Source organism: Dasypus novemcinctus, chromosome 3, assembly GCF_030445035.2.
Source record: "Dasypus novemcinctus isolate mDasNov1 chromosome 3, mDasNov1.1.hap2, whole genome shotgun sequence".
NCBI lineage: Eukaryota > Metazoa > Chordata > Mammalia > Cingulata > Dasypodidae > Dasypus > Dasypus novemcinctus.
In genome coordinates this window covers 95,427,140-95,450,052 of record NC_080675.1, presented here as the reverse complement: position 1 = coordinate 95,450,052, position 22,913 = coordinate 95,427,140, and the positions used below count along the sequence as shown (strand labels likewise).

Below are 22,913 nucleotides of genomic sequence, written 5' to 3'. Positions count from 1 at the left end.
GGGAGGGAAGCACGAGTGCGTGGGTGTGTGAAAACACTGCAGGAGTGGGTAGCAGGACGTGATCACCGAGTGGAAAGCAAGCATGATGCCTCTTCTAGGGCGGCAATGTACTGCGAGAAGTGGTTGCTGTGCATGACTAGGGCCGGCGTGCGGGGAAGGCGATGGTGGCTGCAGGGCAGGGCGATCACGGGGGAGTCCCCGTTACGGGGCAGCACTTGTGGCCGCCTGCGGTGAACGATTAGGGAGCAACGAATGATTAGGGCGCGACACTAAACCCGGGAAATCCAGACGCAAAGGGAGAAAAGGGCGCCGAGAAACAGGGTTATTATGGGATGGCGGAGGGGGGCTTCCAAGGGAAAATTGTGGCATCTTTCTTACCCGCCAATTGCTGTACAGTCTCTTCACTCGCCGGTAATAAGCGTCCTTGTCCAGAGTCACAGCCATAACCCCACACGCCGCTCCTCCTCGGTTCGGAGAATCACGCGAGGTCCCGGCTCCGCCACCCGCTCTCGGCCCCGGAATCCCACACTCCCCCAGTGACCCGGAAGTATCGACCTCAAAGAGGCCTTTCCGCTTCCGGGTTACCGCAGCGTTTGGAATTTTGTTTTTTAAAATCCTCCCTCCGGAGTTTCGGAGGCAGGATAGAAAGTAAGGGAGTGAGGAAATCAACAAAGTGTGCAACGCAGTAAGTGCAGGTTTTCGCGGGGATTTCTTGTCAACTCAGCCGTACACGCGTTACGCCATCACGTGATGCCCTGTCCCCGCCCTTAGCCTGGCGGCGTTTTCCTGGAGCTTGGAGATGCAAAGGTGAAAGGCTTAGGTGCTTTCTCTGCCACACACTAGCTGCTGCGCGCGAGCGTAGTAACCCCACCCGATCGGTAAAAAGGGGGAAAAGAGCGGAATCTAGCGTGGGGTGGAGGCGAAAGATTTCACCGTAAACGGGTACGCTCCTCTCCTAGGAATGGTGGGGAAGCAAAAGTCTGCTGCCTCGGGGCTTGGAAGGATCTTCGGAGCAATGACGATGGGTCAGGGACTCCACACGGGGACACAGCGATCAAACTAGAAAGACAAGCCCGCCCTCCTGTGAAACTACGATCTAAATTATAGAGGAAACGAAAATAAAGTGCCCAGGCTTCATCTGAGCGCTGGGATGGCAAGGGGGAGGACTGTGGGTAACAGCTAGAGGGACTCCAAAAATTTTTACCTGTTCTTTCCCACTACTCCCCCTCTCTTTTGATAGTGTCTTTCTAGTCAGACAGTCTTGCTGGAATTCATGAAAAGTGACACCATTGGCTCCCCCGAAAGCACCATTATTTCAATTAATCAGAAACAAAAGGTATGTAGTTCTTGAAAGATTTCCTTGTCTCTTTTAAGAACTTAAAAAAAATTTTTTTTTATTATTTTATTTTTTTTTCTCTGAAGAATTTTTAAGAGTGATTCAGGAACAATATTTTTGCCTACAATTTACCTTCAATCATTCCCTTGCCTTTAGCAAGATGTATGTACTATATTTGTATATATACCCTTTAAAGGAATACAGAATTGACAGGCCTATCCAAGGTGACATCAGGAACTTTGGGAAAGTGGTGCTGGAATCAGCCACCAACTTATATTGGGTGTGAGCAAAAACAAGGGAAGAGTGGAAAAGGATTAACTTAAATTTATTAATGCCAAGGGGAAGGAAGGTAACAGTTCCTGACCCTCCAGCTGTATCCACAGTTCGGTCAGGAACAGGCTCTGCCAGAGGCTAGGGCCAGCGCTACATAGTCTGTGGTTAATAGAGGTGTCTAGGGAGGGGTGAGTGCACCAGCAGCTCTAGTCTCCATTCCTTCCCCAGAAATGAGGAAGTGGTCATGTATTATTTTAGAAGTTCCCCTGCCCACCCAATCCTCTCAAACTTGGGAGCAATCAGGTACAAGGTTTTTTGTTTTTGTTTTTCTTTTCCACCTCCTGGAGTCCTCGGTTTCCCCACATCTCCCCGGTCCCTCCCACTTTTCCATAGTCCAAGGGCCAGAGTAAATGGAAGTACAGCAGCCACCCAAGCAATGGGGACCATGCTGTGGCTTCAGTCATCAGCATCTTCACTGGAGTCTGAGTTGGCTGGCATCATAGGATCATCAATGAGTGAGAAGTCCCTTTCTGAGCTATCATAGCCCTGAGATAAATCATCATCATCTTCCTCATCCTCATCGTCATCTTCCTCCTCAGGTTGCAGTGGTGGCAACCGCAAAGCAGTGCCCGAGGTGGTAGTCGCTGGTGAAGGATAGCCCATGGCTCTCAGGCCTGGATGGTGATGGTGGTGATGGTGGGGGTGAGGGTGGTGGTGGTGGTGGTGATGAAGCATGGTGCTGGAGTCTACATGAGGGGATGATGCTGCACCACCCATCACAAAGGGCATAAAAGGCAAAGATGCAGAAGTGGCACTGCTGTGACCCAGAGATGACACAGACTGCAGGCTACTACTGCTGTGTTGGAAGGTGTTATGCAGAGACAGGGACCCAGTGCCTCCACCCTGCATCAGGGCCATCATCTTAGAAAGGTCTGGTCGCATCCTACGGGCCCGTTTCTTGCTGCTCTCTGGTGCAATAGGCCCTGGCAAGACCCGATTGAATACAGTTTCAGCGTGGTGACCCTGGGAAGAGAGAAAAGAGGAGAATAATAAAAAGAAAGGGGGTAAAGAAAGGAAAACAGAAGTCAAGAGTTCTAGCTTGCATATGATCTTTCACTGAGGTTTTTTTTAGGAGGGACAAAACAAGTACAGTCAGACCAGGCTTGATGGTAGTAATAGGGAAAAGGAAATGCTGGATTAAGGTAACCGAAGCATTTTGGTGCTGAAGCTAAGATCAAGGATTTGATACTGATACTTTTGTGAACTAGGAATTTTCACTTTTTTCCATGACTACATTGTACCTTTACTCCAACCAACCATCTCACCAATGTTTACTTTTGTTAATAAGGGGTCTGGGAAAGCTGGCGAATGGATCAGTACAATGATGGCATGTTGTTCACATTTTCTTACCATGTGAACTGCAGCACAATGATATTAACATTTACAATGTTTTTTCCTTTATCATATCAGAGAAGGATAAATTCAGGGCAAATCTGATTAAGACTTCTGATAGAACACCAAAAAGACTGTGCATAGCTCCTCACCAAATTTAATATAAAATATGAATTTTTCCCATTGATAAAAACTTATATATTTGCTGAATTTTAAACGGCTTCTTCTAGAGGTTCTAAAGGCAAATTCTAACTAAGTTCATTAAAGCTAAAACAGTTATTTTTGGTGCCTCTTCTTTGCTATCGGCTTAAGCTCAGTACTGCGTAAACTGGCATTAAATTCAGACAATTGGTAAATGTGTCTCCAGATTCTATTCTCAATCTAAGCAGAACACCTAAAATAGAAATACACATTTTTGGCTTGCATAAACTTTTAAATACTTCTATTGGCACCACTCTTTTAGCCATCGGTTTTAACCGTATTAACCCTTCTTATTACACTGTTCCCTTGGAGGCATAGAACATTTAAAAAATTTTCCATGGTAACACTATGTGAAACCCACAGCATAAAACTGAATGAGCTTCATAAATACACCTCACAGATAAGTATATTATGTGCAAGATAATGTTCTCCTTGGAATTTGTTAAATGCAAAAGATATGGTTTATTTGAAACTTAATTTTTAAAAGGATATATGGCATAGTTAAAACATGGATATATTAACATTTATAGAGGGAAGCGGATTTGGCTCAACTGAAAGAGGGTCTGCCTACCACATAGGAGGTCCAGGGTTCAAACCCAGGGTCCCCTGGCCCGTGTGGTGAGCTAGCCCATATGCAGTGCTGATGCACGAAAGGAGTGCCCTGCCACAACAGGAGTGTCCCCCCACATAGGGGAGCTCCACGTGCAAGGAATGCAACCCTCAAGGAGAGCTGCCCCATGCGAAAAAAAGCGCAGCCTGCCTAGGAGTGGCGCCACACACACGGAGAACTAATGCAAGATGATGCAACAAAAAGAGGCACAGATTCCCAGTGTCGCAGACAAGAATGCAGGTGGACACAGAAGAACACAAAGCAAATGGATGTAAAGAGCAGGCAAAGGGGGGAGAGGGGAAAGAAAGAAAAATAAATCTTAAAAAATTTATAGAAAAGATCAAATGGGAAATGATTATAATAAGTATACAGAACTGCTAATTGATTTTAAGTGACTTTTTTACTCAAACCAAAAATATAACTATTGCACAAAGTAAGGGAAACAAGTCAAAAGACAGTTCCACAATTATATTTTTGGAGAAAAAGAAGAAACTACAAGTACTTAATCCACCAAAAGGCTACAGCCAAGCTAAAAGGATAAATACATTTAGAAATAATGGAATAATATAACGATAAAAAATGTTATAAATTGTAAAACATGGTTTCCCATCCTTTTTTCCATTACTGGCATATTATTAATGATTCTCAATTTCTTATACGTTGGAAAACCCTATGTCTGTTTTCTTTGGTAGAGCCTTAATTATTTCTAAAACATATAGGGAACCAAAACTTTGAGAGTATCTGGGGAAGTGGATGTGGCTCAATTGATAGAGCATCTGCCTACTATATGGGAGGTCCAGGGTGCAAACCCAGGGCCTCCTGGACCATATGGTGAGCTGGCCCATGCGCGGCGCTACCACACGCAAGGAGTGCTGTGCCACGCAGGGGTGTCCACTGCGTAGGGGAGCTCCACGCACCAGGAGTGTGCCCTGCATTGAGCCGCCCAGCACAAGAAAACGCAGCCCGCCCAGGAGTGGCACCGCACACATGGAGAGCTGATACAGCAAGATGACGCAACCAAAGAGAGACACGGATTCCCAATGCTGCCGAGAATACAAGTGGACACAGAAGAACACACAACAACAGGGGTGGGGGAAGGGGAGAGAAATTAAAAAAAAAAAAAGGAGTATCTGCTCCAAAACTCTCTTTTTAAGGATGTGGAAATTGAGAGGTTAAAGAATTTGTCAGCAATAGCTTATTCAGTAGAAGATCAGGATAAGGTTCTGAATGTTCTTTCCAATTCCTCTTGCTAATTCTTATTTTTTAATATGCTTCAAATAAATGTACTAAAGTTAGTTTTAAGAATTTTATGCTCTTCTAGAGACAAAGATACCACAGGGCTAAAGAACACCAATGATAATACCCTGGTTTCCTTATCTGAGTTGATGATAATTGCACTCAGAAACATATAGTGCAGAAAAGATACATAACATTAATTTCCAGCTATGATCTACACTGAAAAGGCTTGAAATATTGCATTTAGCATGGAAATAAAGTGGCAATTCCTCAGTCTCTCTCACCTTTTTTCCATTCCTAGAGTTAGCTGCCTGTATTGGTTCCATTCCCAAACAATTCAATTCTGCCTTATTGTTTTTTTTACATCTCTGCCACTTCTGTTTTCTGCGATCCTCCATATACTGCAAAAGAAAAGTTTCAGTCATACTAAAGGAATAAAAATCTATGGCATAATTATTAAGGTACTGTGTCTTTTGACATTAAATGCTTATTGCATGGAAAATAAAGGATTAAAGGATTAGTCCTAATGGAAAACTGCCATCAAGAGTAGCTCAAAAAAAGAAAAAAGAGTTGGTTTATATACTAGCAAATAACTATGTTTTTACTTCAAAAGTACTTTAACATTATTTTATCTTTATCTTGATCCTCACAACTCTGTGAGGTAGAAGAATGGGTACTATTACTGTTATTTTGCAGATGCAGAACCAATGACATAATATGGCATGCTCTTTCCCTCATACAACTTAAATGTGAAGGGAATGACTTTAAATTCTGCTGGATGGAACTGCCACTCACCGCTAGAAATCGGGGATCAACAGCGAACTCTGGATGACCCTGTAACCACATCTCCAGTTCAGCCCGGCGAGGGGCATCCTCACCCACCAGCAAAGTACCATCCACCTTATTGATGACAGGGATCCGGGTCTCCAGGTCCACATCAAGGTGATTAGGCTCTTCCATGCATTCCACCTCCAGCTGCAAACCCAGAATCCACCCCCATGAGCACATACTCTTCTTTGGGACAGGAAGGAAGGGGGAGCAGAGCCAATGACAGTCATAAAATAACTCTATATAATCTTCCAGTCCCTCAATCCCAACTGTTGTCATCAATTACTGAGAATTAAAAGATCATATCTAATCATTTAATAAGAATTTCTCTACCACTCACCTCCACTAGCTTCTTTCTGTTCCCCTTCTTCTTATTAAACAGTGGATGTCCATCTCCCACTACTCCATTAGCCATCAACTTGTGCTTTTGGAATGTTAACTTCAAACCTTCCTCCTACAAAGACACCCCACCCACCCAAGATATCATATGGCACATATATTTTTTTTATTTATTTAATTTATTATTTTTTCTAAGTACTGGGACTGGGGATTGAACCTGGGACCTCATATGTGGGAAGCCAGCACTCAACCACTGAGCCACATCAGTTACCTTGGCACATGTTTTTAAAGTAAAGTTTGGAAAGTAGACATGGCTCAAGTGACTGAGAACCTGCCCACCACACGGAAGGTCCTGGGTTCGATTTCCAGGGCCTCCTGGAGAAGGCGAGGTGGCGCAATGGACAGGCATGGTGAGCTGAGGCAACGAGACACAAAGAGGAAAGACAATGAGAGACACACCAAACCAGGGAGCCGAGGTGGTTCAAGTGATTGAGCACCTCTCCCCCACGTGGGAGGTCCCAGGTTCGGTTCCTGGTGCCTCCTAAAAGAGAAGATGAGTAAACAACAAGGAAGGGGCGATAAATAAATAAATCCTAAGTAAATTAATAAGGTTTAAGCCTTGGGGAACCTGAGCTTAAGGTCACCCTCTGGCTGAAAGATTGTGAGAACACAGACCATCTAACTAAAGGGAAGGGATTGGAAATATAAAAACACATATTTTTCCTTAGAAATATTTTATCTTTTGTTTTGTTTTTTTAAGGTACCAGGCCTGGAGATTGAACCCGGGACCCTGCATGTGAGAAGCCGGTGCTCAATCACGGAGTTATACCAGCTCCCCTGAGTCGGTTTTTTCATTTGTTTGCTTGCTTATTTTTAAGAGGTACTGGTGATTGAACCCGGGACCTCATACATAGGAAGCAGGCACTCAACCACCTGCGCTACATCTGCACCCAGATTTCATTTCTTGATCTTGTGCCCCTCAGGTAGTTTTAACAGAAGAAGAGTTTATCTCAACAACACCCAATGCAGGGTAATACTCCCTACCTGGTGTCTCAGTATTAGCATGGCAATTCATCACAGGGGCACGGGCTTAGATCTAGAAATGAGTCACCCGAAAGGATCCTTTAGTCAACTACATTTTCTTTGAAAAATACCTTTTCATATAGTCCTTAGGTGATATAAGATCCCTCTCCTTACTTGAATGACTTTCCCTAAACTGATCTTTGTGAATTCTAACATTTTTACCCCTCTCATTTTTTCAAGTTAGCTAACCAAATGGGTTCAGTAATCTGTTAGTAAAACTAGTTAACAAGGACCACAGCTTCCTTCCCCCTTTGCAAGGCCAAAATGATGAACTTACATCTTTGATCTGAACTGTAAACTCCTTCTCATCCATGCCTCGGCGAAGTTTGGTGAACTGGGCTGCTGCTGTGCTGACTGCTGACACTTCATCCTCTGCCATGGAAGCTGCACTGCTGCTTCGGGGCGTGGGGACTGGCGAGTCACCGAATTCTCCTGGGGTCAATAAGGGACTGTCTAACAAGTGGTTTCCTGGCCCCAAGATTCCTCCCGTTACCATTTCCTGACTCCGGCGGCTAGAAGGCCACTTCCCTGAGAGTACAGCCTGGCAGACGAGGTCAATACGGTTTATCAGGACACGATCCTGATTGGGAAAAAGAAATCAATACTGGTTTTAGAGCCTGAGTACAGATAATATCATCCTGTGACAAACAATAATGCTGTTATTACCAGGATGGATAAAAGAGCAGGCTGGCCACCACTTCATGCTCTAAGGCAGAAAGGAAGGAGGTAAAACTATCAGATTCCTGTTAAGTCCAATGGAAAGAGTTCCACGAAAAATCATGTAGCACTAAACACAATTAATAAAGAAACCTAGAACCATTTGTTACTTGTTTCTTATATATAATGCTAGCCTTTACTTCTAGACTCTACATGTCCAGGAATGAGGCTGTTACCTTGGGCCACTCAGAAGCTCTTTGTCTCTCCTGAAGCAGCAGAAGCTCAGGGGTCATTTGTTCTCCATCTTCATTTGGGAATCCATCTTGGGACATTGTGAGGGATAGGAGACTTTCTTCATCATAGAGCTTTGAGTGGGACCGGTCAGAAGCTGGAGATCATGGCAAAGATAACAGAATAAAGTTATATAGGACTGTTATTATATGGGCCATGAGTGAAGGCCCTAAGAATAAAAGATATCTTTTGACAACTATATCGAATCAAAATCTGCGTCTCACACAGGATGCATTTAGAAAAGGGAAAGAGCAAAGAAGGAAAATAGGGAAGAAGGCAAATAGCCTGTCACATGCACTCACTTAGCTTCTCTTCTTTCTCGTCCTCACTCTCATCAGTGCTGGAGCTGGAACTGGATGAGGATGAGGAAGAAGAGGATGATGGTGACAGCTTGCTCAAGTCCAGTTCAGAGTCTGAATCGTCCTCATCCTCTAGTTTGACTGGTGGAACACTCCGGGAAACCAAAGGGGTAGTATCAGAGGGGGCAACTCGCATCTCATAGTCTTGTGGGGTTGGTCGGCTCCTGGTTACCACCTCATGCTCTAACTTTAAGGTCAGACATTCCAGACTGGGAACCTGGACAGCTGTCTCCTCGGGTGGCTTTTCAACAGGAGCATCTGGGCGCAGGGACAGTGGTGAGGCAGTGTGAGAGGTATACTGCTGGTGTAGCAGTGGAGTAGAGCAGCGTGACAGGGATGGAGCTGGTGCTCCTGCCTGATGGTTCTGCATATAATTCATACGGGCAGCCAGAAAAGAAAAATCTGGGTCCTGCATGATGTTGCAGTCTGTTTGGCTCACCCCATGGCGGGCTGCCCCTCGTAGAAGTTCCCCATCATGCCGAACGTGCTCCCACCATTTTGGCAATTCTGGGCCCGGGGGCTGACACAATGCCAGCCGATCTTCCAAAAGCGGGTGGCATAAAACTTGTTCTCGTAAACGCCGTAGCAATTCAATACGGTAGAGAGTCCGTGAGGCCCTCTCCTCAGTGATGGGCTCAATGAACAGATTTGGGTCTGGGGGTTCTGCAAGAAGAGATAGGGGTGAAAGGAGAAATGAACTAAGAGTTGTTCTATTGTCATCTACCTACTCACCCAAGTCTCTCCATGTCTCTCTTACCATCTCCAGCTGCTGGGGGTAGGCGGCACACCTGGCGGCACATGGCCACAAAACCATGGAAGTACTTGGTAAGGCTTTCATCTGTTTTTTTGTCTAGTCGGGCAAAAGTGCGGAAGCGATCCCAATGGAACTGCATAGTGTCAGGGTCATACTCCACTCCAAAAGTAGACACTACTCGATAGAAATCAGTTTGTTCACGCCTTGTCCATCTACCAAGGGATGGAAAATATGGGAACAGTGATCAGGAAACGCATAAAAACTGTTTACTTCTTAGTTTGGCTTAGAATACCTAAAAACACACAACCCAAGTATGACAAAAATTAAAAAGTAGAGACAAAAACCAAAAATGAAAAAAAAAGCAGCCCAGGAAACAACGGAAGAGGCAATATGTGGTACTATATCACATGCAGAACTAGCAAGCTGAGGAGGGGAGGAATGATGCAAGCAAATAACTCAATGTGAATGGCTACACAGGAGATGTACTTCAGAGTTATAGTAATGCACACAATGAGATTTTAAGTCCTAGAGGTGTAACAATTCAAGGCAAAAAGATGGCCTCTCTGAAGCAAATTCTAAATAAATCCTTCCTAAGGTATTTTTCAATGTAGGGCCCATAGCTGAAAAAACATGCTTATACAACTCAGCCCAAATTCCCAGCCACATTTTACCGTTGCTGTTTCTCCCGCCGTGCAATTTCTTTTAGCTTAAAGGCTGCCTCACAACGCCGCCGCCGCCGGTCCCCACGTTCTGCAGCCTCTATCTTCATCTGTTCTCTCTTATAGCTGCGTTGATAAGCTGTTACCAGACGCCGAAGCCTAGCAGTCAGAGCAGAGCCTGGAGGCCAGAATAGATGGCCTGGCTGTTGGGTCACCTGGGCTGTGGGAAGCACAGTAGAATGAACAGGTAATACAGAAAGAGTAGTAGGGATGATACTGGTATTTCAACCCACCAAAAGCGAAGTTCTTAGAAACCCCAGGATAGGGGAGAATTCAGTCAGTAATTCTCCAACCCCACCACCACACCACAAAAAATTGTACTAATTGACCAAGAAGTTTACCTTCATCTCCATCAATCACTGAGATCTCCTCATCCATCATCATCAAGGGATCACCCTAGAGAAGGAGATCCACCCCACAGGATGGAGGGGGAGGGAAAGGGGGGAAGTTGTCACACTGAAATCACTTTTCTTGTGTTGTGTCCTTCTATGGCACCAAGGGATCAAGAAAAATGTCCAATGAAAGGAACCCTCACAAGATTTGGAAGCAAGCAACTAAGAAAAGAATAAAAAAGTAAAGTCTAAAAGGTCAGTTCTTATTAATGGCTTGAAGATAATGGAATTATCCTTTAAGATCAGGTATTATCCTTCAAGATCAAGCTTGTGTCCCATGTCTTCCAGAAAGCCATCCCTGATCTCCCCCAGCTGGCATACAATCCTTTGCATTAATACTTTATATTCTCAAATGGTAATTATTTTCCATTTTGTATTATAAATTAATCATGAATGAAAGAAGAGATCAATATACTTCAGGATTCAAAGAATGGGAGAAGACTTAGTGCTTCAGTAATTAGGAAAACCTAGACTCAAATAAGAATGCCTTACCTCATCATCTTGGTCCTTTGGGGGACCCTGGAGTGGTTTATATTCAGGATCTTCACAATCCTTATCAAAATCAACCCTAAAATTATCCAGAGGTACAAGAAAATGTTTATATATTATCTATCACTAAGAGGAACCTAGGATGAAGACCTAGCCAAACATATCATTCTGCATACAAAAGCCTTTTCTTTCATGTTTGCAGGAAGGCCAAGCCAGATGCTAAGTTTGGGTCAGTTAGATACAACATTCAATAGAACAAAGAACTCAAGAAAACTCTAAAGTGCCACTCTAAAGAGCTTGAATTTGAAATGAAGCACTTTGACCAGCAAGTCCTTTCTCTAGATAGCCCTTTTTATGATTTAACCCATCTCCCATACCACCCCTCCACCAACTATTTGCTTATTATTTCATTTGAATGATCCATGCATTTTTGTCTATTTTTCACTAAAATGATCTATTGAACAGAAGGGTGACATAACAAATGATTTGTAACGAATACACGACCCAATTTCCTTTGAGGAACATAAGTGGGTCCTACACTAAGCAAACTAAGGCAGTGATCATCAAAGAGAAATCTGTCCATTGCAAAGGAGTGAATATTCATAAAATAATACAACTATTTCACATACCCCTCAGGTCTCCACATGAGAAGTTATGTTAAACTCACTGGCACCAGTCCAGGGCAACACTGCCCTATCTGGTGGCTCAGTATTAGCATGGCAACTCATCATCAGGGCATGTATCCAGGCACAGTAAATGCCTTTGTGTGTCAAGCATCATTGGGGGATGATAAACAAAGACTAAAATTCCCTGAAGCTCTTCTATATAAGCTGCTTGACAGGGCTGTCTGGCCTTCATCCTTCAAGAGAACCAGTTATCCTCTCAGCTACTATGACAGTACAGAAGACCCCTGTAAAGCAAATTCAGTAGTACATCAAACAAGTCATTTGAAAGTAACATAAATTTTCATCTTTAGCTGTACCTTATAGTAATATGTGATTTAGGCCAGTTTTTAAGAGTCCTTTCTTCTGGTACCACTCTCAGCTAAGGGTTTATCACTCATGAGAATCAATAACCACCATTAAAAACCCTACAGGTTCAATCAAGGCTAAAGGTATGTTATCTTTTAGCACAAGCAACTAATACCTTTCATAGGGTAGACTTAAAACTTTAAGAATACTAAACACCAATGCTTACCCTTCTACTATGTCAGAGAAATTATCTAACACTCGATGTTCTGCTGCAATGGCCTTGTCATCTGGCCGACCAGCCTTTTCCAGGAAGCATAAGGCTGGGTCTGCTCTCATGGTATTATATTTCTCATAGCCTAGAAATAAAAGAGCCATATGTTGAAAGAAATCAGAGATTCATTTTGCCTACCTGAGATTTATGCTTACTTTCTATGTTGCTGGAATATTTAGATTATATAGGTTACTTTGCCCATATGAAAAATAGTTAAAATGTTAACTTGGACAGCTGTTGGGTTATATTACTGTATTTAATATTTTCTTAGGAATTTAGAGTCACATCAAGTTTCATAACTAGTGACTGATGACAGAAATTTAATCAAAGACTCTACCATATGATAAGATTTGCATAGCCATTTAACTGGTAAATCTTTCTATCATTGTTCTTCGCACACATATGGGGAAACCAAAATAGTCAAATAATTTAGGTTTGTGCTACAAATTTTCAAATAAAGGATAAGAAACTTGCACCTGAAAGCAAATAAGCACTCAGTGAATGTACGATGAATGCTGAAAGAATGAATCCAGATGTTTGGATTCTTCTAACACTCTGTCTCATAAGCAAATCCAAGACTACAAATGCTCAATTTTTCTTATCACATTAAACTCATAAAAACATGTGGATTAAGTATCACTACTTTTAATTTATAGACATGAATAGAAAAGTAATTTAAAAAGGAAATGATAATTCAACTTTACTAAGTCACTGAGTTGAAAGGTAAGCAAACTTTTGATGCCTGGGATTTGTTATCTGGTAAATCTGCAAAAGGAATCTTTGCCCCTTTTTTGTTCTATTTTTGTTCACTCAAACATTGTTGCTCACACGTATGTCAGATTAATGGCTGAACATTTAGACAAATGGGGTATTTAGAAAATTAAAGGACATTTTCAGCAAGCCACAGGACAGTCAGACAAATTTTTTTTTACATGTTCATATTATATTTACCGAAACTGATGTAGAGATATTGAGACAACAGCTTTCAAACAAGGTAACATCTGGGTTTACATTGTGGTTTATATTTTAGACTACACAATTTTCTAAATTTTTAGTTATCTTATGTTTTACATTATGATTTACATTTTAGCCTATCAGCCTCTATATATTTTTGGTGTAATTTAACATGTCTTTTATCCATCCTTGCGAACTCTTGTGGAACACTTCTGACAGTCAGACAAATTAAGCATGGCTATTATTAACAAAATGGGCAAATATTACCTGCCTTGATTTGGGGAAACTTAACTTAGACCCCAATGCAAATAGAATGGTAACAGTGATTAGAGAACAGATGGGAGGTTCCCTACCTTGGGATTTAACTATCCAGCTGGTCTTTTTAAAACATCTATTTATAGAAACTAACTGTTCTGCTCTGACTATTTAAGAATTAGTTTCCCACCTGAACATAAATTTATTAAAAGATCAATAAGATGACTGAGTTATTGCTCATGAGCATTTTGCCATATGTTCCATCAGTGGATATAAATCTTTATTGGGGAAGGAACAGGCTAAGAGAAGGTACCTACCATGCTTAAAGACTCCAATGAGCAGGGACTTGTCAGCCTCACTGTCCCACCACGTTGTTGGAACCTCCAGCTGATCCACTACTGGGAACCATATATCAATCTCACTAAAGGTATAAGAGGGCAGGATCAGCAATGCAGGAAATTAAAATGATACTCCCTAGAAAGATTCTTATAGAGATCTCCCTTTTTCAACTGACTTAAATACTCATGTGTTGTCTGCCCTATTTCTCTTACTAGAGGCTAAGAATCAGATTAAATCACAGGTATGTCATTACAGATTTTAATCACAGGTTTATCAAAAATAGTATAGATATGATAAAAGCAAACCAATCTCTCCGGGAATAAGGCAGAGCATAAATTAATATATAGCAGAACTTTACCTGGCAATGGCTCCCCCCAACACCTTCTCTGCCTGGTCTCCAATAACCTCCTGCCTCAGGTAGTACAACATTCGTACCCGCAATAGCACCCTAGAAGAGAAGAGCTGGCTCAACAACAATGTAGCAAGTTTGGAGGTGGAAAATGCTTTAGTATTTACTAAAGTCCATCCTTACTTGTTACACTGATGCTTCAAGTGCTTCTTATAACTCTCATCTTGGAACAGAGTATCAGGGTTGTACTTCCGGATCCAATCTGCTTTATGGATATCAAAAGTGCTTTGTGACTTTACTTTTTTCCCCTTGCGTCCACGGGGCACAGGGATAGATAGACCTAGGGAAGGGGAAACATCAAAGACTTGGATTGAGAAAAACCCTTGGACCTGAAAAGGACTAGATAACCTCTTGAAAGATGAAAAATAATGAGATGATAATTACCTGAATGATTCTGCAATTCTTTTGTCTTGCCATTTTCAGCAGGGCTAATCAAGTCCCAAATGAAGCCCTTGATATTTTCATCCCCACGATAATGTAGAAGACAGTACACAAGGATGGCCCGGCAAATTGTCTCCACATCTCGCTCAGTCATACGTCGCTTGAAGCGTCCGTGAGACAAGATATCTCGCCACCGTCCCCAGCTAGAAAAACAGTAAAGGAAATTACGTGATTTATCTCTGCCACAAGAATCACACCTCCCAAACAGTGGGGGACAGAAAGATCTTAGAAAAACATGGTAACAGAATAAACTCCCTCCAACGCAATTCACATTATCCCCTTTATGGTCATAACCTTCAGTTAGGCACAAAAGGTGTCTAGCATGATGGGAGACACACTACCTCTGACTGCAAAATGGGCTCTTACCCATATACCAGAAGGTGCTTCTCCACCCGAAAGCAGTCAGTGCGCCCATATGCATGATGACGGTCATGTCGGCGGGAGCGTGGCCGCTCATCATCCTCACTTTCTAAATCAGAAAATTCCACCAGGTCATCATCTTTCAGAGTACTGAAGTGGCGGGTCTGTTTTCGTACTCTAGGTGTGTCAATCACCAAATTATTCTACGTAGAGAATACAAAAAAAAGTAACTATCTTCATGAAATGTTTGTGGGCAAGAATGAAGGCAACTGTGGATTAAAATAGTCTTGGACATAACAAATTTAGATATCCAAAGAGATTTTTCAGGAAATAAACCTAAACTGACATGAAAAAGAACTCTCAGAGACACAGAAGTATAATTAAGTGGCAGATATCCAAGAAATACTCTGGGGTTTCCTATGTAGAAAGTTTCTACAATAACCCTTTTCTATAATACATTAACATAAACCGAAGTTTAGCATGAATTAATCAGAGGAGTTGTGAAGACTCTAAAAGTCATGTCTTTTGTGATGCTTTCTACCTAAAGGAAAGAGTGAGCTCACCTTGCTATTGAGTAGATCCATGTCTAGGTCAGCCTTTTTGGCCCACTTTTGCCAAAAGTTGGGGTCATCCAGAGAAATATCTGTCCTGTTTTCTGAAGCAACAAAGCTTGCCTATTAAGAACAAAGGCACAGAATAGAGTTGACTATCACACTTTTTTTTGAGCAATGGGAAACTATCAACTACATTTTGAAAATACATTTAAAGTCTAGAGATTCCTCTATCACTGCATTTCTAGCTTCTGGCACAGATAGAACATACTTTGGCAAAGGTAGAACCTTTTCCTTCAGACTCGATGGTGATAGTGGTGGTTCGTCTTAACAAGATCTGGTCAATGTCCTCTTCACAAAACTTGGAGCCCTCATCATCTTCCTCCATTATGGCTGCATATGCTCCTTTTCTTAAGAGATCTTCAATCTCCTTCTTGGAGAACTGTTGGATCTGTTGCAAAAACCAACAGAAACATGATAAGACTACCAAGAGAATAATAACTCACTACACCGTAATACTTTAGCTATTATACTTTAAGAAATAGTAACTGAGAATCCAAACAAGGTAGATTCCTCTGCAAAAATAGCTTTTGTTTTGCTCTATCATTTTGCTGTATTACAAAAGTTATCTATTATAGACCAAAAAGACTTACTCCAGTAATGTTGCCATCCCTACCACTCATGGACTGAAGCACAGCTTTATCTAATCCCAGCTTGAGGCTAGCTTTATCAAACATCTCTCTCTCATAGGAATTACGAGTGATGAGACGGTACACCTTCACAGCTTTGCTCTGCCCAATTCGATGACACCGTGCCTGGGCCTAGTTTAAAAAAAAAAAAGGAAAGGGAAAGGGAGAGAAAATATAAAATTAGGGGGGTAGAAAATAGAAAATACCAATTCATGACTTTTTTCACATCTATAAAGCAGCCATGAGATCAACTCAAAACCAAAAGTCACTTTCAAGGTGAAATTTTTGCCCCATGATCTAGAACAGAGGTCAGCCAACTATAGTCTATGTGGCCACCATTTCTGCAGATAAAAGTGTTTTTGGAATGCAGCCACACTCACTGGTTCACATACTATCTAAGGCTGTTTTCCTGCTATAAGAATATTGTTGAGCAGCTACAACAGACACTGTATGGCTTACAAAGTCTAAAATATTTACTACCTAGTCCTTCACAGAAAAATTTTGCCAACCTCTCATCTAGACTGCAACCTGTCACTAAGAAAAACAATTCTATATTTTCTGAAAGACAAGTCTTTCTAAGACATCCTTATCCGTTGAAAAACTTTTCAGGTTAGGTAGGTAGCCCCTGAGACAATGGTTTCCTTTACCTGCAGATCATTTTGTGGATTCCAGTCTGAATCAAAGATGATGCAGGTATCAGCAGCTGTAAGATTAATACCAAGTCCACCAGCCCGGGTACAGAGCAAGAACACAAAGCGGTCTGAGTCAGGTTTGCTGAAGCGGTCAATAGCAGCCTGCCGAAGGTTGCCTCTAACTCGCCCGTCAATACGCTCATATAAGTACCTGTATGGGAATCACAGAAGAGAAATTCAAGTGACTAAGAAGAGGAACAGACCTAAAAAGCAGGCTAAGATGAATATCAGTACCTTTACGTCATCAGTTAGTCAAAAACCGTTATTTTAAGAGTGACCATGAGAGTCTTAGATACTTTATCAACCCTGGGCTCAAGTTAACTCTAATTAAACCTCCTACCCTTTGTAACTTTATGAGGATGCAGTAACCACAAAGCTAGGGATGACTTTTTTCTCACCTCCTTTGGATTAGATAATCCTCTAGGATATCTAGGCAGCGTACCATCTGGGAGAAGATCAGAACTTTATGGCCACCAGCTTTAAGTTTTGGAAGTAACTTGTCAATAAGGACCAATTTGCCAGCGGAACGAACCATGGCTTGCAGGTGGAAGTCATGAGGTATAATATGACAAGCTTCCCGAAATTCTGTTAGGATTTTTTCTTCTGCACCTACCAAGAGAAAAATCAAGCCTGATGTTGAGATCATAAGAAACATAATTAGGTTGTAGCTTAGTTGACTGACATAAGGAAGCCCAGGAAAAAAAGTAATCTGACTTGAGATCAACATTTCTCAAAAGCAGAATTTCAGTACCAAGAAATCCTAAATTATCTTTGGTTATCCAAAATATACCATGTAAAGAAGTCCTAGGATTACAATTGGGTAAAAATTATGTAAATATGCAGAAAAAGACTAGGCGGAAACACACAACCACCATTACCATCCTACCTGCAGCTAAAAAAGAAACAGCAAAATGGAGTTTAAGTAAGGAAATTTATTCAGAAAACAGAATGGCCTGGAGATTATGCAAGATCAAGGGGGTTGAAAGATATGAAGGACATTCTAACCAAGAATTTTTCTAAAAGGAAAATCCATCCCCCTTTTAGGCTGTATCAGTCATTGCATCCATCATTCCTGAGGAATATATCTGAAAGTAAACACAGATAATACATAAATTTAGGCACTTTCCAGGAATTCCCTCACCATTGATGAGATATGGGTGATTGCAGCATTTGCGCAACTCCATCATTGTATTGAGCAAATTAGGCATATTGGTATGACCTGCCCCTTTGGAAAGGAAGGAGAAATTCTTCTCCAAAATAGCCCGGTAGTATTTCTTCTGGATATTGGTCAGCTCTACTTCAATAATAGTTTCCTGTTTGGGTGCCAGGTTTTTTTCAACATCCTCTTTGAGTCTTCTCAGCATCATTGGCTTGAGAATGGCCTGTAGCTTCTGAACCTGTGTCCAATACCAAGAGAAAAAAACATCAATAACATGGGATAACATTCTCATATTATATGGAAATATGAAGAAAGAAAGTTAAGTTTCCCACTATCTGAGAAATGTAGATTTTAGACATTGCCACAGATGACGTAGGTACAAGGTTATAAGGGAGGTCAGAAAGAGGCCTGAGGCTTATGGTGATAGATATGCTTGCTTGGTACAAACTACCTTTTCTGTCTTGGGTTAGTACCTCATCAGACTTCCTACCTGTTCCTCTGTCTTGAGATCTCCGAAGTCCTTGAGGAACTCTGATTCTGAAGGAAACTGTGAAGGTTCTAAGAAATGAAGCAAGCTAAACAGTTCCTCCACAGTGTTTTGCAATGGTGTTCCTGTGAGTAATACTTTATGTTCCTAGAAATAGAGAAAATGTAAGAGTGGTGAAGTTCAAAAATACAAAGGACTTCCAGGGTTTTCCATCAAATACATAATCTTTAATTTCTTCATCTGTAAAATCATGGGACTGGACCAGATTACCACTTTAATTTCTCTTTCACTTGCTCCCTCTTTTGACAAACACAAAACATTCTCAGAAAACCCTTTGATATTATTTAAAATATTGGAATAACTTAAATAATTATAAGCAAATAAAATAATAATAATTCAAAATGATTTTCTCTAAGTACATATAGCTCTCCTCAGGCAACTCCCCACAGATATCCTTGTATGTCCCCTCTAGGAAATGTACCTGTGTTGCATTAAATATGGCCATTAATTCTTTGTAGCTCTTCCTATCAAGTCTCACCCTTTGAATCTGGGCTTGCCGTGTGAATTGCTCTGGCAAAGAGAATGTAGCAGAAGTGATACTGTGTGAATTTCAGACCCTATACCTCTAGAGACCTGGCAGCTTCTATCTTCGCCCTCTTGGAACACTGCCCTGAGCCTACCATGAAAAGAAGTCCGCTCTGGCCTCCCTGAAGATGAGAGGTCATGTGGAAGATAACCCAAGCGCCCCAGCCAACAACCTACTGACTGTCAACTGCTTCTGCCATTAATGATCCCAGGCAAGACAATCAGAAAAATGGTTAAGGGAAGCGGATGTGGGTCAACAGGTAAGAGTGTCTGCCTACCATATAGGAGAGGAGGTCCAAGGGTTTGATACCCAGGACCTCCTGGCTCGTGTGGTGAGCTGGCCCACGCACAGTGCTGCTGTGTGCAAGGAGTGCTGGCCCACACAAAACTGCAACCCACCCAAGAGTGGTGCCACACACACGGAAAGCTGATGCAGCAAGATGACGCAACGAAAAGAGACAGATCCCAAGTAATGCCTGATGAGAATACAGACAGACACAGAAGAACACATAGCAAATGGACAGAGAGAGCAGACAATGGGGGGATAAATAAATCTTAAAAAAAACAACAACAAAGAAAAATGGTTAAGCTGAGCCTGGACAAATTACTGGAAAATAATGGTTGTTATTTTAACCAACTAAGCTTTAGAGTATTTTGTTATGCAGTAATCAGTTAATACAACCCCACCTCTCCACCTGGTTGAAAACCACTGAACTTCCAATTCTAACATTTATATGATTTTCAGGTTACCAATCCCATAGGCTATACCCTCCATACAATAGGAAAGATTCTGATCCTTTTTCCTTCTTTGCTAAAATTAGGGTTATTTTTAACTCCAAAGGGAATTATAGTTATTTTAATTCCAGTTTTTTTCCCCCAAAAAAGTGAGGGGAACTCACCAGGTCCATGTGCTTGAGACTATCAAGCAGCTTGCAATTACGGTTCTTCAGTCGATGGGCCTCATCAATGATGACACAGCGCCATTCAATCTCACGAAGCTCGGGACAGTCTGACAAAATCATCTCAAAAGTGGTGATCAGGGCATCAAACTTGTATGCACCTGGGATGAGGCGTCCCTAAGATGAAGGGAGAAGGGAGAAAGTCAGAAAAGGCCTAAAATGAACCTGAATGAGGAGCTCTTCTGAATTACTCATTCTCTTTTCGATATTCAGGCAGATTTAATAGAAAATATGAACCACACCACTACTGTCTTCTACAACCCAACTTCCTGATAAACAATGCCAAGTCACTGGATATAAGATAAATTCCTTCTTCAACATACTCTCTCCTTGGGAAAATAACAGACCTCAATAGATGGGGCTGGATATTTTGACCTTGCTATATACCAACCTCCTGTATCTGTGCCCCAGATCTGAATTCCACTTTTGTGGGTTAACATTAAAACCCATAAATGATGGGCATTGCTGAAACATACAAAACAAAAATTAAAGTGAAAATAGCTATAGTACATGGTAATATTGATTACTGTTTAAAATTGACAGAAGAAACAAATAATCTTAACAAAATTGAGAACTACAAAATATAACTTGAGAAAATATGCTTTGGTTGAAATAAAAACCACAGAAGAAAACTAAAGGTATAAAAACGATTAATAAAATTTGGTATTGATAAAAAATTACTCAAATTTTTATTTCCAAATTTGCATAAAAAGGAACTGATCTCAATACAAAATTTCAGTAGACTAACAAAAAAAAAAAGAAAAGAAATGGTTTATGTTTACCACTGTATGGAGAACTGATCAAGGATTTAATGTGACTGAATGAATTCCACTCTGGAAAAAATACTTTCTTGATGAAAATTCATCAATGCTGGTAAAATTCTATTTACAACGTATGTATTAATAAATAGTCACAATTTCCACTGGATCAATATGTACACTGGGTAAAAATAGAAAAGTCAAAACATGGCCTGCTCACTGCTGCACAAGAATGCCTTCAATCACAGAGAGCCTCAATCAAAGTCTTTTATATACATGTGGCCTCTAAAACCCCAAGAACCTTGGCCCAGTCTCCCTCTCCCAAAAGAAATCCCAAGACATACAACTTACCCGTGAATCTTTGCAGTACATTTCATATTGCTGAATCATCTGTCGGCTGGCCAAACTTCCATGATACACAATAGTGTTCATCTCTGTCCATGTATTAAATTCTCGCTCCCAATTAGTAATTGTGGACAATGGGGCAATGACCAGGAAGGGGCCATGGATGCCCACATTATATACCTCCTGCAAGAAGGCAATGGACTGAATAGTTTTGCCCAACCCCATCTCATCAGCCAGGATGCAGTTCTGCCTGTAGAATCATCATGGAGAAAGAAAACCATGTCAAAATATCATCATAAGAAAAGAATAAGTAGGAAGAATCAATGTCAACAGAAGATGAATAAAAATAATCTCCGGATTGAGCCTACATCTTATGGGCCCAGTTCTGTCCTTACCTATTATACCAATTAAACAGCAGCCAATTGACCCCTTCCAACTGATATTCCCGTAACTGGTTTCTGTTTTTATACTCATGTGACAGCTCCAATTTCTTCCAGGCACTTGCCTGCGGACGATTCTAAAAATTAGGAAATTTTAGTAAATGGGGTGGAGATAGTTGCAAAATTAGGCAAGACTTACTAAGTAGTTCTAGTAACTGACATAAATTTTACAAAAATTACTTGGATTAAAATATATTAAATAATTTAAGTATATAAATTCATAATAGTATTTGAAAAATTAAAAGGAAAAAAAGAATCCACTTTTGGAGAATGCTAGGGAACTATTTCAGTATTTTGAAAACTGGTAAATAAAGGACAAGAATAAAGCATTTATTATATCTATTATAAACCAAATAATGGATGAAAAGAAGTTTCATTTTATAGAGGATTCTAGCTAATAAATGAAGAAATGATAAAATTAGAATATCACAACTTCAAAATCCTTAGAGAATTTATGGATCTAGGCAATGATCATAAATGGCTGATAACATCACAGAAGACAACCTGATGGAAGTACATGACCACCTAATGAAGCAGATTTACCAGTTTTGTCTCTACAATAGTGCTGTCTAAAACAACTTTCTGTAATGACGGAAATGTTTTATATCTGTCACTAGTGACAAGTGGGTAGTGAACAATAGAAATGTGGCCAGTATGACTGTGTAATTATTCATTTAAATGTAAATAGCCACATGTGGCAGGTGGTTACAGCTCTGACAAGTTCTACTGTATAGCATTGCTCTAGATCTAAAACGTGAAAAATAAGGGATAGACAACATGACAAAAGGTAACAAAGAGAATGCAAAGAATGCAATCAGCAAATTCTAGACTGTGGAAAACTCTACAGAATAAATCACCTAATTTCTTCAAAAGAAAATTGCAAAGAGAAGAGAGGAAAAGTGTGAGGGGGAACTATAATTAAGAGAGAGTTGAGACTTATTAACCATCAGTAGCAATATACAGACCTTATTTACATTCTAATTCACGTAATTTTTAATAAATTAGAAGACAATCAGGGAAATGTATACAATGACAGAACACTATGTGATATTAAGAATTGTTAATTTTCCAAGTGTAATTATGGTATTTCTTTTTTAGTGATTAACTGAAATATTTATAGATGAAATAAAGGAGCCTGGGATTTGTTTTAAAATCATCTGAGAAATAGGGGACTGATGGGTGGAGAATATGAAACAAGATTGGTCATGTATTGATAATAGTTAAAGCTGGGTAATGGTACTCTGGGTATATTATTTGGACCTATTTTTCAGCTTTTGCAAATGTTTAAA

The 22,913-nt window shown here is 40.8% G+C and overlaps 1 protein-coding gene, 1 long non-coding RNA gene and 2 other non-coding genes across 29 annotated transcripts in view; 1 reads left to right on the top strand and 3 right to left on the bottom strand.

Annotated features, from left to right (window-relative positions):
• Positions 1-571: 571 nt before the first annotated feature.
• Positions 572-7,577, top strand: LOC131277972 (uncharacterized). 2 transcript variants are annotated; one of them, XR_009185048.1, is made up of 4 exons: positions 572-807; positions 1,241-1,336; positions 5,745-5,990; positions 6,976-7,577. It is a non-coding gene; the product is annotated as an uncharacterized lncRNA (long non-coding RNA). The 2 variants fall into 2 exon arrangements; XR_011648394.1 differs by lacking the exon at positions 1,241-1,336.
• Positions 1,646-22,913, bottom strand: part of CHD8 (chromodomain helicase DNA binding protein 8) — a 66,149-nt gene continuing 44,881 nt past the window's right edge. For 10 of the 25 annotated variants that reach the window (XM_071214026.1, XM_058293752.2, XM_058293761.2 and 7 more), the window contains 27 exons: positions 21,580-21,701; positions 21,191-21,434; positions 20,022-20,198; positions 18,541-18,684; positions 18,033-18,288; positions 17,290-17,500; positions 16,847-17,042; positions 16,164-16,331; positions 15,782-15,961; positions 15,523-15,633; positions 14,966-15,162; positions 14,543-14,742; positions 14,282-14,462; positions 14,108-14,197; positions 13,728-13,831; positions 12,157-12,286; positions 10,963-11,038; positions 10,420-10,474; positions 10,031-10,238; positions 9,363-9,571; positions 8,549-9,268; positions 8,192-8,343; positions 7,576-7,878; positions 6,217-6,330; positions 5,844-6,023; positions 5,333-5,449; positions 1,646-2,632 (listed from right to left, as the gene is read on the bottom strand). In XM_071214026.1, the coding sequence (XP_071070127.1) occupies positions 2,066-2,632; positions 5,333-5,449; positions 5,844-6,023; positions 6,217-6,330; positions 7,576-7,878; positions 8,192-8,343; positions 8,549-9,268; positions 9,363-9,571; positions 10,031-10,238; positions 10,420-10,474; positions 10,963-11,038; positions 12,157-12,286; positions 13,728-13,831; positions 14,108-14,197; positions 14,282-14,462; positions 14,543-14,742; positions 14,966-15,162; positions 15,523-15,633; positions 15,782-15,961; positions 16,164-16,331; positions 16,847-17,042; positions 17,290-17,500; positions 18,033-18,288; positions 18,541-18,684; positions 20,022-20,198; positions 21,191-21,434; positions 21,580-21,701 (5,412 nt within the window). In that variant the 3' untranslated portion in view covers positions 1,646-2,065. The remainder of the gene's footprint in view (positions 2,633-5,332; positions 5,450-5,843; positions 6,024-6,216; positions 6,331-7,575; positions 7,879-8,191; positions 8,344-8,548; positions 9,269-9,362; positions 9,572-10,030; positions 10,239-10,419; positions 10,475-10,962; positions 11,039-12,156; positions 12,287-13,727; positions 13,832-14,107; positions 14,198-14,281; positions 14,463-14,542; positions 14,743-14,965; positions 15,163-15,522; positions 15,634-15,781; positions 15,962-16,163; positions 16,332-16,846; positions 17,043-17,289; positions 17,501-18,032; positions 18,289-18,540; positions 18,685-20,021; positions 20,199-21,190; positions 21,435-21,579; positions 21,702-22,913) is intronic. The other 15 variants (XM_004482327.5, XM_058293762.2, XM_071214029.1 and 12 more) reach the window with 3 other exon arrangements.
• Positions 7,190-7,298, bottom strand: LOC111761593 (small nucleolar RNA U6-53/MBII-28). Its single transcript, XR_002794921.1, has one exon. It is a non-coding gene; the product is annotated as a small nucleolar RNA U6-53/MBII-28 (small nucleolar RNA).
• On the bottom strand, positions 11,587-11,695 carry LOC111761589 (small nucleolar RNA U6-53/MBII-28). The gene has a single exon (XR_002794916.1). It is a non-coding gene; the product is annotated as a small nucleolar RNA U6-53/MBII-28 (small nucleolar RNA).